Source organism: Gracilinanus agilis, chromosome 6, assembly GCF_016433145.1.
Source record: "Gracilinanus agilis isolate LMUSP501 chromosome 6, AgileGrace, whole genome shotgun sequence".
In the NCBI taxonomy this organism is placed as follows: Eukaryota; Metazoa; Chordata; class Mammalia; order Didelphimorphia; family Didelphidae; genus Gracilinanus; species Gracilinanus agilis.
Window position 1 is genome coordinate 193,377,409 of NC_058135.1, and position 13,920 is coordinate 193,391,328.

Sequence of the window (13,920 nt, forward strand, 5' to 3'; positions counted from 1 at the left end):
ATGAATCTATGAATATTTTTTGATTCTGGTTTCTTATTCATTCTACTATCTGCTTCCATTTTATGTCTGAATTCATCCTATTCATCCTACCCTATCTCTCCTCAAATAATCTGTTTTGCTTCTGACCACTGCCTCCCTCAATCTGCCCTCCCATTTATTACTCCTTCTCCCTTTCTTTTATCTCCTTCTCCTCCTATTTCTCTGTAGGGTAGGATAGATTTCTATAACCAAATGAATGTGTGTATATTTCTCCCTCTGAACCAATTCAGATGAGAGTGAGGTTCAAGCATTTTCTCCCTACTCCCACCACTTTCTTCTCCACTGTAAGCTCTTCCTTGTGTGCCCCTTTTATGTGAAGTGCCCCATTTTCTTCTCCTTTCCCCCTTCTTCCAGAATATCCCTTTTTCTCATCCATCCATATTTTTTGAAATCATATTGACATAATTGACTCACTTATATGCCCTCTTGTAGACTCTTTCCAACTATACTTCTAATGATAGTTATGTTATATGTATCATCTTCTCATATAAGAATGTAGACAGTTTAACCTTTCCAACTTCCTTATTTCTCTTCATTTCTTTTATGCTTCTCTTGAGTCTTGTATTTGAAAATCAAGTTTTCTATTAGGCTCTGATCTTTCCATCAGGAATGTTGAAAAGTTTTTTTATTTCATGAAATATTAATTTCCTCCCCTCTAGGATTATGCTGAGTTTTGCTGGGTAGATTATTCTTGTAATGTTAATTCTTTTGCCTTTTGTAACATCATATTCCAAATCTTCTGCTACTTTACAGTGGTAGCTGCTAAATTTTGTGATCCTGACTGTGGTTCCATGACAACTGAATGAGTTCTGGTAGTTTGAAGCATTTTCTCTTTCTTCTGAGAGCTCTGTAATTTGGCTATATTTCTGGGATTTTTCATCCTGTGATCTCTTTTATTTTCTTATTTTTATTTAAAACTCTTACCTTCCATCTTGGAGTCAATACTGTGTATTGGTTCCAAGGCAGAAGAGTGGTAAGGATAGACAATGAAGGTCAAGTGACTTGCCTAGGGTCACACAACTGGGAAGTATCTGAGGCCAGATTTGAACCTAGGATCTCCCGTCTCTAGGCCTGGCTCTCAATCCAGTGAGCTACCCAGCTGCCCTCCTGTGATCTCTTTTAAGGAGATGATCAGTGGATTCTTTCAAGTACTGTTTTACCATCTGGTTCTAGGATATTAGGGCAATTTTCCTTTATACGTCTTGAAATATGCCTAGGCTCTTTTACAATGGTTTTCAGAGAGTCCAATAATCCTTCAATGACCTCTCCTTAATTTATTTTCCCAACAAGATATTTCACATTTTCTTTTATTTTTTCATTCTTTTTACTTTTGTTTCTTGATATTGTGTGGAGCCATTACTTTTTACTTGTCCAATTCTAATTTTTAAGGAATTATTTTCTTCAGCAAACTTATTTCCATCACTGAAATGGTATATTTCATTTTCTATCTGGCCAATTCTGTTTTTTAAGATGTTTTTGGTTTTTTGGATATTGTGCCTCCTTTACCAAGCTATTATTTTTTCCTAATTTTCTTGCATTTCTCACATTTCTTTCCTCAATTTCCCTCTAACATTCTTATTTAATTTTTAAAATTATTTCTTAGCTCTGCTGGATATTTTTGGTGGGCTTATATCCAAATCACATTTTTCCTCCTTTGAGGTTTTGTAGCTATTTGGATATCATTGTATTCTGAGTTTGTCTTGATTTCTCAGTTATACTAGCTTTTCATGGTCAACTTATTATTTTTTTTTTTGTGGCCTATTTCTTGATGTTGAACTTTATGTTAAAAGTTGGGCTCTGTTCCCAGAGTTGGGAGGAGTTGGGAGGCATTATCACACATTTCAGGCTTTTTCACATTGCAGTTTTCAGAGCTTCTTCTGGGGAACTGGAAGTTTTCAGTGTTTCCAAGACGATGTGTTCTGGGAAGAAGTGTGGTCACTGCTCTCCTGGTCTGTATTCTAGTCCTTATTCAGGAAGGGTACCTGTTTCCTTGGCATCAAAATTGATACTACTACTCAATGCCCCTGATTCCTTAAGATTGCAAAGGATGCTGTTCCTTAGGGTTCTTGCTCCTTCTCGACTATAAGAGTTTCTTTTAGCTCTGGAATTCTTATCCCTAAGTGAGTATAGGCAATGGAGTTATTGAATAGCACCCTGTTCCAGCATAGAGGTCTCTTGTAATCTCTCTCTGGCCAGTTATCAGATCCCTTTACCATCTCTGTCTTGAGAGTTCTCGAAGTTGCAGCCACTGCTGTTGCCATCTCACCATCATAGACCTTTCCTTTTGATCTAAGTTGTCTTAGGCAGGAAAACATTTCTCACCTTGACTTTTTTTGGTTCTCTTGTTCCAAAAATTCAATTCCAGGTATTATTTTAAAGTTGTTTGAAGAGGAATGTTGGGAGAGCTCAGATGTTTCTTCTACTCTGCTATCATGATTTTGCTCTTTTGTGGATGAGGCAGCACAAGAGTGGAAAGCGTATCAGTATAGGAGCTAGAGAACTTGGTTTCCATTCCTGATTTTAACACTATCTAGCTCTATAATCATGGGTCTAGAATTCTCAAGAATAGACTTTATTTTGTACAGTATCTTTTTCTATTATTAGTGCAAATATTGAAGAACACACATTTCCTTCTAAGAACTATTTTGATTACATCTTGTAGATACTAATAAGTAGCATCAGAAACACAACATTTTGTAGTGGAAAGAACACCCCGAGTTCCTTTTAGAGGGCCTACGAAGTCCAAACTGGGACATTTTCATTTCTAATACAGTGAATAACCACAGATATAATGTTCATAAATAAAAGCTCTTAGGGGAGTCCTCAATAATTTTGAAGAGTACACAAGAGGCCTGAGATAAGAGATTTGAGAACTGATGGTGTAAGAATCCCTTGGTGAGGAAATTTCCTTTACCAATGCAGAGTGGCAACTGTTCAGAAATTCTGAAGTTTTAAAAAGTTAAAATTTCTGAGGAAAGTGATTCAGAGAGTAACAGGGATTCATTTACATTCTGAAGAACACATGCCCCCCCCCCCCCCCCCCCCCCCCCCCCGCCAACTCAGAATTTAACTTTAATACTAAGTTACAAAAAATGGGAGTATTGTTCCATTTATATTGTAATTTATAGTAATATGTCAACACATTTTAATCATTCAATGGACACATGGCAAATTTTGTCTTTGAGCAATGATTTTTATTTTTTTAAGTCTTGTATTTGGCAACCACAAATATACTCATTCTCATTTTTAAAAAGTTTCAATAGAGTATTTACACAAAAACAAAGATCCTGAAAAGCTTAAAAAATATCATTGCTCTGACTTGTTTGGGGAATTAAAAAATTTATTATACATATTTCCTTCAGTTTTAAGGCATAACCTGACCATTTTAAATAGAAGATCCTCATGATGTGCTAGTTTATCTTTCACATATGAAACACTAGCACTGAAGCAATTTTCTGTTTTCCATTAAAAAATATAGCATAGTAGAATGTGAAATACTAACTACAGTAATTTTTAAAAATAATAATTAACACAGAAAATAAAAATTATTTTCCTATAGGTTACAACTTTTGAAAACACCAATTTTAATGACTACTCATGAAAACATAGACTAGGGTATATTTTAAAGTTTATAATCAATTCTACATTATCTAAAGGTGGATGGTTCCCTTTTCAAATTATTTGCTGGGGGTACTAAGAAGACATTGTTTTCTATTTCATCTTTTGTTTAGTGGGATCAGTGGTCTCAAAAATGTGCTCAAAACCAGGAGTCAGAAGTGGAGACTAATTAAAAAGTTAAGGAATTCTCTTTCTATCTCCTCCTGTGGCACCATAATTGAGGAATATCTTTTACAGAACAAGCAATTAAAATGTCCAATTCCCCTCACCCCCACTTTAGCCTGGGCAAACAACCAAATCAGTGAACTTAACAATGTGAAAGGACAGTTCAGTTCTGGTGATGGCCAACTGATTGATGTAGTGATGTGGTCATTCCCAGCATAAAGTGGCAAAGACAGCTAATCAGTGGGCAAGGTAGTATAGGAGGCAAAAGCTGAGTCTCTTTCAAATTTGTCTGAAGTCAGATAGCTTCAATAGCTTATTTCAATTCAATTTAGTAAATATTTATTGAAAGTGTTACAAATTCTCAGTATCAAACATAGCCAATTATGTATAAAAATGTATTTCAGAAACAAATGTAAATGATTTTAGGGATCCTCCATTTAACTTCTCTCTTTCACTTGTACAGAGAATTAAAAAATTGACTGTAATTAGAAAACTGAAATATCAAGTAGCATAAATTATTTAAAAAACAACAACAGGCTGCTTTAAAGGCTCAGTTCACAGTAGGGCCCCCAAATTCAGTCTCATATGTACTTTGGGGTACAATTTTTCATTTTTCAAAGATCATTATTAATAAAAGCAGCCTTTTCTTAGATCCTAAGCAAGACATAAAAGAATACTTATTGATAAATACTTCAAAAGCATAAGTACCTAGAGACTTATTTTGATATTGAATAACCTCCCATTTTTCACACCCAAACTGAATTTTGCACCTTTATTATACCAAGTCTTCTTTGATGTTAGAGAAAGCAAACAAATTTTATATGTAGAATTTTCTAAAAATAATTTTGAAGTAAACAAACAGAAGAACAAAAGTCTAATGCCAATTTAGCTACTTTTTTGGTCCTTAGTACAAAGTAGACTGGGCTTTTTCAGGTACATTTTTCAAGTTTTAGAAACAGCAGCTGTTTTTTTAAAAGAAGCAATCTAAATAGTCTAATTTATTTTTCTATTAACTATTGCATTCAAACCCAAACGGGTTAATTTCAAACTTAAGGCATTTTGGAATATGAATACATTTAACATGGAAATTCCCTTCATTTGCAAGGGCAATATAAAGAATAATTTTATACACTCAAGTTCTCATTGTCAAAATGAACAACAAACATATAATTTTCCATTTTGAATTCCAAAGTAAATACAGTCATTCCAACATATGTAAACTAAAATTTTCTCTTAAAGTAGCATCAACACAATAAAGTACATTTATCCTATAAAAATACAATATAAACAATGAGTTACTTGCTTACTCCCTGATGTAAATGCACAATTTTTGGACACAAAAACTGTAAACTTTTGATTACATTCAAAATGCAACCTTTTTAAAGATTTAAGCTATCTGAGGTTTTGGCAGTTGGAGCTGTCAACAGAAGTTTTATATTATTGCAAAATCTTTTATATAACATTATTAATTAAAGGCAAGAGAGTTCGGTGTTCTTCAACTTCCATCAGCTACCAGGAAGAAAAGAAAGGTTTCCTGCAATGCACAGTTTGTGTGAATGAATTACTCAGATGAACAATTCGGCCTTGACTTCCACTCTGACTTCGTTCCACAATCACACGTGGCATTTGTACTAGCTGAAGAGGACTCTTTCCATCTTTTAATGCTTGAGTAAGGTTCAAAATCTATAGAAAGACATAATAAGCAATAACAAAAAAAACTTTCAATTAATATTTTCCATCATGTAGTCACATATAATTTCCATTTTCTTTTATCCAAGATCCTAGAAAGCAGTCATTCCCTGAAAAGAGAAATCAGTGGGTTCAACAAATGTCATTCTACTTTAAGTTATAATAGAAAAGTTTTAGATAACCAGCTGTCTATAGTATCTCATGACAATGACATTTATGGAAGTGATATCTTCTGAATAGTTAAAAAATCTTTGAAAAAGAGAAAATATTCTCTCAACTGTGAAAAAATCCTGATATGAACTTAAAATTAATCCTGGTTTGTCTTTCCCTGAAGGTACTTTAATTTATCATTATCTTTCATAACTGTGGTAGCCATAATAGTGAGGATGTGATCAAGCCAGGAAGAAGAGTACAGTGAGTCTCTAATATACTCTCCTTAGAAGTCGTCTCTTTTAATGCTGAACTAGCTTTGTCAGTTGCCATGTGACACTGCTAATTCAGATTGACTTTGGAGTCTATAAAAATGTCTGTATCCTTATCATAAGAATTATACACCATGATCAGGTGGGTTTTATACTAGGAATTCAGGGATGGTTCAATATTAGGAAAACCGTCAGCATAATTGACCATATCAATAACAGAACCAACAGAAATCACATGATTACTTCAAAAGATGCAGAAAAAGCATTTGACAAAATACAATAGCCATTCCTTATTAAATAAACAAACGAAAATTAGAAAACTCTGAAATTAATGGAATCTTCTGCAAAGTGATAAGCGGCATCTACCTGAAACCATCAACAAAACATTATCTATAATGGAGATAAACTAAAATCCTTCCCAATAAGATCAGGTATAAAAGCAAGGATGCCCATCATCACCCCTCTTATTTAATATTGTACTAGAAATGCTCACTATAGTAATAAGAGCAGAAAAAGAAATTGAAGGAATTAGAAAAGGCAATGAAGAAACAAAATCATCACTCTTTGAAGATGATATGATGGTATACCTAGAGAATCAACCAAAACAATTAACAACTTCAGAAATGTCACAGTATACAAAGTAAACCCCTGTAAAACATCAAAACATCGGCATTTCTATTTACCACCACCAAAATCCAACAATAAGAGATAGCAAACTAAATTCCATTCAAAATAACTCTAGGCAATATAAAATACTAAGGGTATAACTACCAAAACAAACTAAAAAACTATGAACATAATTACAAAACACTCTTCACATAAATAAAGTCAGACTTATAAAACTAGAAAAACATTAATTGCTTATGGAGAGACCAAGGCAATATAGTGAAAATGACAATACCATCTAAATTAAATTACCTATTTAGTGCCATACCAATCAAACTACCCAAAAATTATTTCATAGAACTAGAAAAAAATAACAATAAACTTTATCTGGAAGAACAAAAGGCCAAGAATATCAAAGATATTAATTTAAAAAATATGAAGGAAGCAGGCCTGATAGATAGCAGACTATATTATAAAGGAGTAATTATCAAAACAATCTGATGCTGGGTAAGAAATAGAATGGTGGAACAATGGAATAAATTAGGTAATTAAGACATGGCAGTTAATGTCCACAGCAACTGGGTGTTCAATAAACTCAAAGATCTAGGCTTTGAGGACATTATTTGACAAAAACTGCTGGGAAAACTGGAAAGCAGTATGGTGAGATTAGGCATGGACCAACAGCTCATACCATACGCTAGGATAAAGTAAAAATGGATACTTAATCTAGAAATAAAAGGGCGATACCATAAACAAAATTAGGGGAACATGAAAAAGTTGACCTGCCAAGAATTATGGATAAGGGAAGAATTTACGACCAAACAAGGCACAGAGAACATTAAAAAAAAAAAAAAAAAAAAAAAAAAACGAAATAGATAATTTTGATTATATTAAACTAAAAAGGTTTCGTACAAATAAAACCAATGAAACCAAGGTTGGAAGGGAAATAACACATTTGAAAAAAATTTTTATGGCAAATGTCTCTAACAAAAACCTCATTTCTCAACTATATGGAGAACTGAGTCAAATTTGCAAGAACACTAAGCATTCTCCAATTGAAAAATGGTCAAAGAATATGAACAGGCAATTCTCAGAGGAAGAAATTAAAACTATTCAGTCATAAGAAAAAATGCTCCACATTACTACTGATTAAAGATACGAATTAAAACAACTCTGAGATATTGCCTCACAGCTATCAGTTTGGTTAACATGACCAAAAAAAGAAAATTACAATGTTAGAGGGGATATGGGGAAATTGGGACACTAATACATTGTTGATGGAACTGTGAACTGATTCAACCATTCTGGAGAGAAATATGGAACCAAACTCAAAGGGCCACACTTTCTTGAGTAATGGATTAACAAATTCTGGTGTATGGTTGTAATAGAATACTATTGTGACATAAGAAATGACAAAATGATCACAAAAAAAAAAAAAAAAAAACCTTGGAAAGACTTATATGAATGCTGTAAAGTGAAGATGCAAATAGCAGAACTAGGAGAATACTACAACAATAATGTATTATTAACAATTGTGAATGACTTAACTATTGTCAACAAGGCAAGGCAAGAATCCAGGCCAACTCCAAGAGATTTGTGACAAAAAAGGACATCCAATGCCATAAAAGGAAGAGTCCTGGAGCAGATTGAAAAATTAACATTCTTCACTTTCTTTCCTCCATCAATTTTTCTCTATTGTAAGCAATATGTCTCTTGTTTCAGAACATGACAGAAAGGGAAATATGTGTTATATGATAATATATGAATAATCTAGATCATATAACCTGTCTTCTTGGGGAGGAGGAGAAAAGATTTCTGGACATAACTAATGTGAGAATTTGTTTCTCTTAGATAAGGATATTTACTATAATTTATTACATATTTATAACAAATCACATATAGTCTATTGTTAATTTACATATTATATATTAAAACAAAAATAATAATTAAAAAAGACATAAAAAACTAGGATCCAAATGGTAAAACTAAAGTGTGGGTACATAAAAGGCCTAAGTTTTATGTAAGAAACTCAACTTATAAAGAATTCTACTTTACCCAACAGTGCTGGATAAAAGAGGCTAGTCTAGACAAATTGAGGTCTACATGAATTAAGAAAACTAATAAACAATTCAGAAAATTTTAGAAAATGGAAATGATAATAATAGCACCTACCTCACAAGGTACATGAAGGTTACATGAAATAATATTTGTAAAGCACTTAACAGTACCCAGCACATAGCTAGTTCTATATAAATGTTTATTCCCCTTCTACCCCTAAAATATAGTTGCTTCAGTTGATCACAGCCTGTAAGAGAAACTACTTCTATTCTGATTTACCTACAGCCATAATCAATGTAAGTATAATCTCACACACCATTTATATGTTTGTATGACTACACACATACATCTTTAACTTTAGCCAAAAAACATATAATTCTAACAGCTGCATAGAATAATGCTGATTTAATATCACTTTTTACATTACTATATTTACTCACAATTTCTTTCTATTTTCACTGTGTGGAATGAGATTCAGTGTGTAATTCTCAGAGTAATATTTGGCTTGTTACCCCAATTTTCAAGACCCCTTAGTATTACTATTCTTTAGACTAAAACTCCACCCCCCACTAAAATTTTTAGTTTTCCTGACTTATTTTCAAAAACCTTGAGAAGAGTTCATTTCTACCCTGGGAAGAAAGCCAAACTATAGGGAGGGAAAGTACAGGGAGTTTCAAAAGTATCATTCTGGTCCCAGCCTAGGAATCCCATGATAGTCACAGGTTTTTCTGGATCATAGGACTCTTTAGTGGTACATAATGCTGAAAATCATGCCCTCAAGACTGTTAATGTCACAGCCCCCCCCCTTCTGTGGGATTGGACAGGGGGAAGAGGAGAATCTTGCATCAGGATTGTTATTAAAAAGTCTGATTGTACCTAGAAATTGTTTGTATGGGCAGAATCCCTTTTCCTTCCCTTCCCCGTCCCTGATGTCTGCTGTTTTCTCCAAATAAAGCAACTTTTATCTGCCAGCATCTTATCAAGTTTCCTGTCTGCTCATCAGAGTAATTTCTGGGGTACAAGCCTACCCAGAATTTCACTCCACACAACTCTAAATGATGAGAAGAGTAACTTAGAGTCAAAGATCAACCCTAATTTACCAGTCATTCAAGAGCCTTTACTATTGAGATTTACTATTTACTTCATATATTTACTATAGAAAAAAAATTACGAAGAGTTTTTACACTGAATCAATGAAAAGTTAACAGGACTCTAGATGACCTAATATTTCTTCTTTCTTTCAAGAATTCGGCAAAAAGTATTTTAAAATACACCATCTCTATTCACTCCAGTGGTTGTACCTTTTCCCTTGTCCATCAAGAAAGAATAGGCATGCTTCTTGTTCCTCTTAGCCACTTCTAGATCCTTTCCCTAATCATGATCACTCAACAGCTTCTTTCTTTTGAGGTTCATTCCATCCAGCTTTTAAATCTGTCCAGATCCTGGTGGTAGTTCCTCAGTTTAATATCTAACTGATATTCTCCCCCTCTTGCATTTCAATAATCAGGTCGTTGTTCTTATAAACATATTTTTTCACAAGTTCATCAACATCAATTTCCATGACCCTTTTAAAATTTCCTTTGCAGGATCATCATGCAAGTCCCATTCCCTTTGTGTAGGTATATCCCAGAACTGTCTTGGGCCTTATTTCCTCTAATATATATCATCTCTTTTGGTAATCTCATCAGATCCTATCTATGTACATGACTTTCAAATATGTATTTCCAGCCCTCATCTTTCTCCTCATTTCCAGTTCTATATTAACTATTTGCTGACCATCTCCATCAAATGTCTTATAAGTAATTTCAAACCAACAGGTCAAAACAACTCATTTCCCCTGCTTAATTCACCCCTCTCCTTAATTTTCTTTTCTTTCTTTCTTTTTAAACCCTTACCTTCCATCTTAGAATTAATACTATGCATTGATTCCAAGGCAGAAGAGTGGCAAGGGCTGGACTATAGGGGTTAAAGTGACTTGGCCAGGGTTGCATAGCTAGGAAGTGTCTGAAGCCAGATTTGAACCCAAGACCTCCTTGTTTCTAGGCCTGGCTCTCAATCCACTGAGCCAAGTATCTGCCAACTTTTCTATTTTGATTGAGAACACCACCATTCTTCTACTTACCCATGTTTAAAGCTTAAAATTTCATTCTCATTCAACATAAGATTAGATAAAAAGTCTTATCAATATCACCACCTCTGAGAAGCAATAGGGAACTGAACTAGGCTGGTAACAATGTGAATGGAGTGAAGGGAAAAGATGCAAGAGATACTGAGGTGGTGATATTGTTAAGACTTTTTATCTGATTTAAAATAATTCTATGGAGAAACAACAAATTCTGCTAGTGACCAGGACTGATGTGCTCAGACCTGTATTTTAAGAATATCAGTTTGGTTAGGAAGAGGGAAAAGGATAAATGAAAAGGGATCAAATCCTTTATCCTTTTTCTTCTTCTTTAAAAAATTATTGTTTTAAGTGGTGACTGTCTTGGAGTGGGGAAGGTAAGGGAAAGAGGTAAATTTGGGTAATATAAAATAAAAATATGTCAATAAAAATGCAAATAAATAAGCAAACAAATGAAGACCCATTCTCCCTTTCCCCCTATCCAGTCAGGGGAAGAGTAAAAGGTTTGGTATGCAATAGTGAGGACCCAACTGAAATTGGATAAAATAATTTATGTCAGATTCTTTTCTATATTTTTAAATATTACAAAAAGATTACTTACCTGGCCTCTCATTACAGACATCTGATTTTCAAAAGTAGCTTTGTCAAATCCTTTATCAGTCTTTATGAGAGAAAGGGGGAAAAAAATTAAAATTCCTTAACAGGAAGATCTTGTCTATAAATTATTTGCTTTAGCATGAGTGATAATGAATTCTACTCTACAATTCAAGTTCACAGACCTAAATGATCAAATCTGATAATTTTACACAAAAAGTAGCATGACAGTCTCATTCCAAGAGAAATTCATTGATAAATAACATCCATATATATAAAGTTAACTTTGTTGAAATTTAAGAAGACAACAGCTTATTTATAGGGAACAGTGTAGTTTTATTCCTATTTAACATTTCTAAGCATATCCATGACAGTCAACCAATAAATCTATTTTTTTGGGGGGGGCTAGTATTATGAGACTAGTGAAGCAGAAAATATTAAGTTTTGAGGATATAAAACTACTAATATTGAAAATGTCTTTGCCAAAAGATTTTTGTGTGAGTAGATAATAGGACATTTATACCATAGTAAATTGCCTTCATGAGCTTCTGTGACAAAATCAACTCACCTGGTGACTAATCTCATCATTAGCCTTCACTGAACTCAAGTAGGCTCATTCTCAGACAATTAACATATTGTTCATTGGGTAGTACATATCCAAAGGTCTTTCTATGTTAGAAAGCCTTTGAAATTCTTTTTTAAATATATTTTTTAATTACCAAGCATTTATATCACACTACAATAAAAAAAACTAATAATATATGTGTGTGTGTGTGTGTGTGTGTGTGTGTGTGTGTGTGTGTGTGTGTATTTGTATATATGGGCGCTTTTCTCTTCTTTGATCTTCTTGGAGAGAGTTGCTAGGTTAAACATTATGGTTTAGTATATTTTAGGGCATAATTCCAAATTGCTTTCCAGAATAGCTCAACTAATTTATGGTTGTACCAAATATGTCAATGTGTTTGTTTAATCACAGTTCCTTCTAACATTTGCTGCATTCCTTTTTTTTTTTTTTTTTTTTTTTTTTGGCCAATCTGATGAATGTGAGGTAGATTTAGATTTGCTTTAATTTTTTGTTTCTCTAATTATTAGTGATTTAAAGTATTTTTTAAATGTGTCTATAAATAGCTTAGAATTCATTCCTTTGGAACTTCCTGTTCACATTTTTTGACCATTTATCAATTGGGGAAGGTTCCTAATTCTTCTAATTTTGAATCAGTTGCTTAAATATTCTGGAAATGAGATCTGTTTGAGAAACATGATATAAAGATTTTTCCTGTTAACTATTTACCTTCTAATCTTGTATAAGCAGAAACATTATATCTTCTATATCACTATCCTTTGTTGGTCACAGACTCTTTTCTATCCATCAAAGATCTGAAAGGCAATTCCTTTCTCGTTCTTCTAATTTGTTCATGACATGGCCTTTATATCTAGGTCATATAATCAGGGGATTACTGAACAAAGTTGTTTTTTTATTGTAAAAGTATCAAAGAATCTTGTATTATTTTAGTATATAGATACTGGAGGAGTCTGTAAAGATCATTAATTCATAGTGAGATCTCGCAGTCATTAAAATTTTCAGGCAATTATGATGAGGAAGGCATGATTGACTGTAGAAAACTATTTCAAAAGCATATTCCCTTCTCATTTTCCTCAAGGAGAACTTTAATGCTTATGTGTGTAATTTTTATAAAGCTTTTATTATGATGAGAAAATAGTTTGGTAGTTATTGATATTAATAGTCTTTTCTTTTTAAATAGTTTGCAAATTAATCCCAAAATGCCTTCAAAATTGCTGTCTAGTATGGATCTTCCCTATATATAATTGTCACTCTTCCTGATGTGAAAGTGGAACTCTATTCTGAGTTTACACTTGTGAAAGAGAATCCTTTATTCCCTTTGTCTATTTTGAGTTAACACTTGGTTAACAATAACTTAATTACCCCTACTTAGTACCTCACTAGATTGTAAAGACAGGATTAACTCTCCTTTGTCTATTTTTGAAATGAATCAACAAAAGCTTGAACACCTGGCTTAGCACTAGATGGAGGAGCTCTCCACCCTTTCAACTCAATCAGCCAGAGAATGAGAATTCACACCTAAATCAGCCAGGAATCTGTGAAACCCTCTATTCACTTCTAGAAGGTGAGATGTGGTTCCCATAAACACTGCCCCTGGGCAGTGCTGGGCAATTTGGAAGCTGTGATTAGCCCCTGTGAAGAGGGGAAGGAAGAAGAAGCCACGATAAAAGGCTCTGAATTTCTGGGGCTAGGGAAGTCAACTTCAAGAAGGAAAGTCAGCTTCAAGAAGAAGGTTTGCTCAAGGAAGAAAGTTGGCCTCAGGTGTCACCTTCAGCTTGAGTCATTGTCTTGACCTGCCTCTTGGAGGGAACTTGGGTGAGTAGATAGCTGGCTTTCCCTTCCTGTCTTCTGGGAGAGTTTAATTAGGGTTGAAGTTCAACAAGACCTGGCTGAGTAGAGCACCAGAGCAATATTCAGTTAGATAGGCTAATTTCTTCTCTAACCTTTTGTACTTCTCTGCTTTCACTTTTTCCATTGCCTTTATAAATAAAAGCTATTAAAGTCATTTCAACTTTGAGCAATAA

At 33.7% G+C, this 13,920-nt stretch overlaps 1 protein-coding gene across 1 annotated transcript in view; it reads right to left on the reverse strand.

Moving 5' to 3' along the window:
- Positions 1-5,331: 5,331 nt before the first annotated feature.
- PI4K2B (phosphatidylinositol 4-kinase type 2 beta) overlaps positions 5,332-13,920 on the reverse strand; it is a 29,755-nt gene continuing 21,166 nt past the window's right edge. The window contains exons 8-10 of the mRNA XM_044681755.1: positions 11,882-11,910; positions 11,321-11,380; positions 5,332-5,505 (exon numbers count right to left, since the gene is read on the reverse strand). Of these exons, the coding sequence (XP_044537690.1) occupies positions 5,332-5,505; positions 11,321-11,380; positions 11,882-11,910 (263 nt within the window). The remainder of the gene's footprint in view (positions 5,506-11,320; positions 11,381-11,881; positions 11,911-13,920) is intronic.